General features: G+C 51.8%; 1 protein-coding gene across 2 annotated transcripts in view; it reads right to left on the bottom strand.

Moving 5' to 3' along the window:
• Positions 1-980: 980 nt before the first annotated feature.
• The window catches only part of NR1H3 (nuclear receptor subfamily 1, group H, member 3), a 7281-nt gene continuing 4789 nt past the window's right edge, over positions 981-3472 (bottom strand). For both annotated transcript variants that reach the window (XM_010842379.1, XM_010842380.1), the window contains 3 exons: positions 1786-1899; positions 1472-1566; positions 981-1280 (listed from right to left, as the gene is read on the bottom strand). In XM_010842379.1, the coding sequence (XP_010840681.1) occupies positions 1134-1280; positions 1472-1566; positions 1786-1899 (356 nt within the window). In that variant the 3' untranslated portion in view covers positions 981-1133. The remainder of the gene's footprint in view (positions 1281-1471; positions 1567-1785; positions 1900-3472) is intronic.

Below are 3472 nucleotides of genomic sequence, written 5' to 3'. Positions count from 1 at the left end.
CCCCCGCCCCAGTCCCACAGGGCCTGCGGGCCAAGAGGAAGGACTTATTGTCCTTTGATTTTCAGGAAAATCGAGGCATTGGACCTGCACGCGCTAATACAGGTGCGCGACTGAGGCGTTGGTTCTGAAAAATAAATCCAACACCCCTCCCCCAGAGAAAGACAACGCGCGATCCCACCGGGATTCCTGAAGGGGAAGCAGGCCTCCCAGCCTCAGCACCTCATTGACCCCTTACGGCGCAATGGGACTTGTAAAAGGAGGTCCCCTCTCACGGCCGAGGCTGTCACTTTGTGACCTGCCTCCCTCCTCTTGAGTCTGGAAGCGGAACCTCAAGGACACACTAGCTTCCCGCCTCCGGTGGTCGGGCCCCTACTCCCACCCACCAATCCAGAAATCGGTTTCTATCCTTCTGAATTCAGTTTGGTCTTCCTATACAAACATCCTAAAGGAAATCAGTCCTGAATATTCATTGGAAGGACTGATGCTGAACCTGAAACTCCAATACTTTGGCCACCTGATGCGAAGAGCTGACTCATTTGAAAAGACCGATTCTGGGAAAGATTGAAGGCGGGAGGAGAAGGGGACGACAGAGGATGAGATGGTTGGATGGCATCACCGACTGAATGGACATGAGTTTGAGTGAACTCCGGGAGTTGGGGATGGACAGGGAGGCCTGGCGTGCTGCAGTTGTGGGGTCGCAGAGAGTCAGACATGACTGAGCGACTGAACTGAACGGAACTGATACAAACAGTGCCAGACCTCTCAATGTGGCAGCCCCGAGGCGCTTACAGCCAAGGAGGGACAGTGCAGAATTTCTCTGGGGGCCCTGTGGGGAAAAACAGGAAGTGGTAGAAGCAGCATGGGCAGCGCCCAGAGAGCCTAGTGCAAAAGGGCCCCCAGGTTCATCCATTTGACAGGGTTCACACAGTGTTCACGTGGAGCACAGTGTGGCTATCCCGACTACTCAGCAGCCACAAAACTCCCAACCCTTTGACTCTCCTTTAATGCCACGTGAGGATCTCCTCTGCCCAGCCCTCAGGAATGTTTGTCCTTCATCTGGCTCCACCTCTAGGAGGCAGCCACCCAGCCTCAGTCATCCAGCCCAGGAAAACAGAAGACAGGAGGAGGAACTGTCATTCGTGCACGTCCCAGATCTCAGAGAGCAGCGGGGGAAGCTTCTTATCCTGCAGGCGCAGGGCAAACACTTGCTCTGAGTGGACGCTGCTCAGTGTCCGGAGGCTCACCAGTTTCATCAGCATCCTTGGGAACATCAGTCGGTCCTAGGAAAGGAGAGGGACAAGTAGGGCCTTTTGTCTCTCCCCAGGGAAGAGGGGCCAGGGGTAGGGGAGTTGCGGGAGAGGCAGAGAAGTGTCTGTGCTCGATGCAGTCAGGGAGGGGTTCTAGAAGGGACAGCAGGTTTTCTGGGGATGAGCTGTGGAGAGGAGGGAGGAGGGACAGTGGGGAGACTCACATGGGGGTGGTGGATGGAGACGTAGGCATGCAGGGCCTCCACATATGTGTGTTGCAGCCTCTCTACCTGGAGCTGGTCCTGCACGTTGGGCCGGTCTACAGGTCACCAACAGAGTTGAGTGGCAGGTCTGGCCAGGGTCTCATTTCCGTACCCCAAATCACAACCCCAGAAATAGGGACCTGCCGCACCCAACCTCTCCTGTCCCACAGGAACACAGCAAGGGCCTCCACCCCCACGATCGTTGCCCTAAGGCGCCTGCAGCCCTCTCTGGTTTGAGTCTCTCGCTGGTTTTCCCTCTCGCCCCTCCTCCGCACCTGCAGAGAAGATGCTGATGGCAATGAGCAAGGCAAACTCAGCATCATTTAGCTGCAGCTCGTTCATGGCTCTGGAGAACTCGAAGATGGGGTTGATGAACTCCACCTGCAGCCCTGGGGAGGAAGAAGAGAGGCTGGGGACTGTGGCATGGGCTTTGTTGTTCAATCCCTAAGTCATGTCTGACTCTCTTGCAACCACAGAGACTGTAGCCCACCAGGCTCCTCTGTCCATGGGATTTCCCTGGCACAAATATTGGAGTGGGCTGCCATTTCCCTCTCCAGGGAATCTTCCTGACCCCAGGATTGAAGCTGGGTCTCCTGCACTGGCAAGCGGATTCTTTACCACTGAGCCACCAGGTGAGTCCCGTGACATGGGCAGCACAGCTCAATTTAGGAAGATACCAGGAAACTCAGTCAGAAGTCCCCAGGCTCTGCTGTGTAACCTTGGATAAGCTTCTTAGCCTCTTTAAGTCTCTTATGTGAGGTGGGAATCATATCTGAACTTACAGAATTGTGATGGTTAAATGGTAAAGCATACAGACCCCTTTGCACTGAACCTAGCATATAGGACATGCTAAATTAAACAATCACAATAATAATTCTGTTAGAATTCTTCTTAGAACTCTTCAGGGCCCCACATTACTAGAAATAGAGGCAACTCTATGTTTGTTTACAAAAAGACTTCTTCACTGGCAAGTGGCCTTACTTTGAATAGTAGCAACATTTCATTTTCCATCACAGGGGAGACAGCAGTGTGTTGAGGGTGTGGACTCTGTTGTTGGACTCCCTGGGTTTGAGTCCTGGCTCTACCACTTCCTAGGCTGTGTGACCTTGGGTAAGTTATTTAAGCTCTCTGGGCTTTGGTTTTCCTATCTCTAGGATGGAAATAATACTACCTATCTCATAATGGGTCCTTAGAATAATGAGTGGCACATAAAATAACTGCCATATAAGTGTTGAATAAATTAAAAAAAAAAAATAGAACCAGTCTTCTTACTGAGAAGACTGAAGTTCAATAAATCATGACTTGTTCTAAAGGATAGCGTTCTAACGAACGTTTCTCCCAAACACAGTCAAACTCTCTCCACCCTACCCATCCCCTAGGTTTTCTCAGATGTCTTTTAGCAACCATCTGCTAACTTTTCCATTCCAGGCTTCTCCATTAGTCACTTCCTGTACTTTCACCCCGATGTTTATCAAGTGTGTCTTGATACACTTAATGGACAAGCTCTGTTTAGAAAGCCCTTCTTGGTGAGGTGTCCAGCCTTGAACGGCGCTGAACAGCCCCTTGGGAGGACGAGCCAGTTTTGGAGTTTCACCTCCTGTGAGGGTCCACTGCTGCTCGCTGAGTGAGCACCCCCACTGTGGTCGGCTCACGTCACTAGCCACTCACACGTACGTGCAGCATGTGGTAGTGGAGGTAGAGGGGGAGGGAGGCCCACCCAAAGAGCACCGCTCCCCTCACTGAAAACATGAGAAATGAAAGACAAACACTACGACATGAAAACCGCTTATATAAATGAATCTATAAATAGATGCAGATTCAGATAGCCCAAGTCCGTAAGTGCCGAAAGATACGTGCAGACGTGAAAACAGGCAAGGGTTCAGAAGGGAGGATGTTATGAAGGAGAAGGCCGTGGTTGGGTAGAGAAAGGGGGCAGGGCTGGGCTTCTAAAGCAGGAAAGTC

Source organism: Bison bison, unplaced genomic scaffold (genome assembly GCF_000754665.1).
Source record: "Bison bison bison isolate TAMUID 2011002044 unplaced genomic scaffold, Bison_UMD1.0 scf7180017864178, whole genome shotgun sequence".
NCBI classification, from domain to species: domain Eukaryota; kingdom Metazoa; phylum Chordata; class Mammalia; order Artiodactyla; family Bovidae; genus Bison; species Bison bison.
Note: the sequence above shows the minus strand (reverse complement) of the source record. Positions and strands in the feature narration are given on the sequence as shown.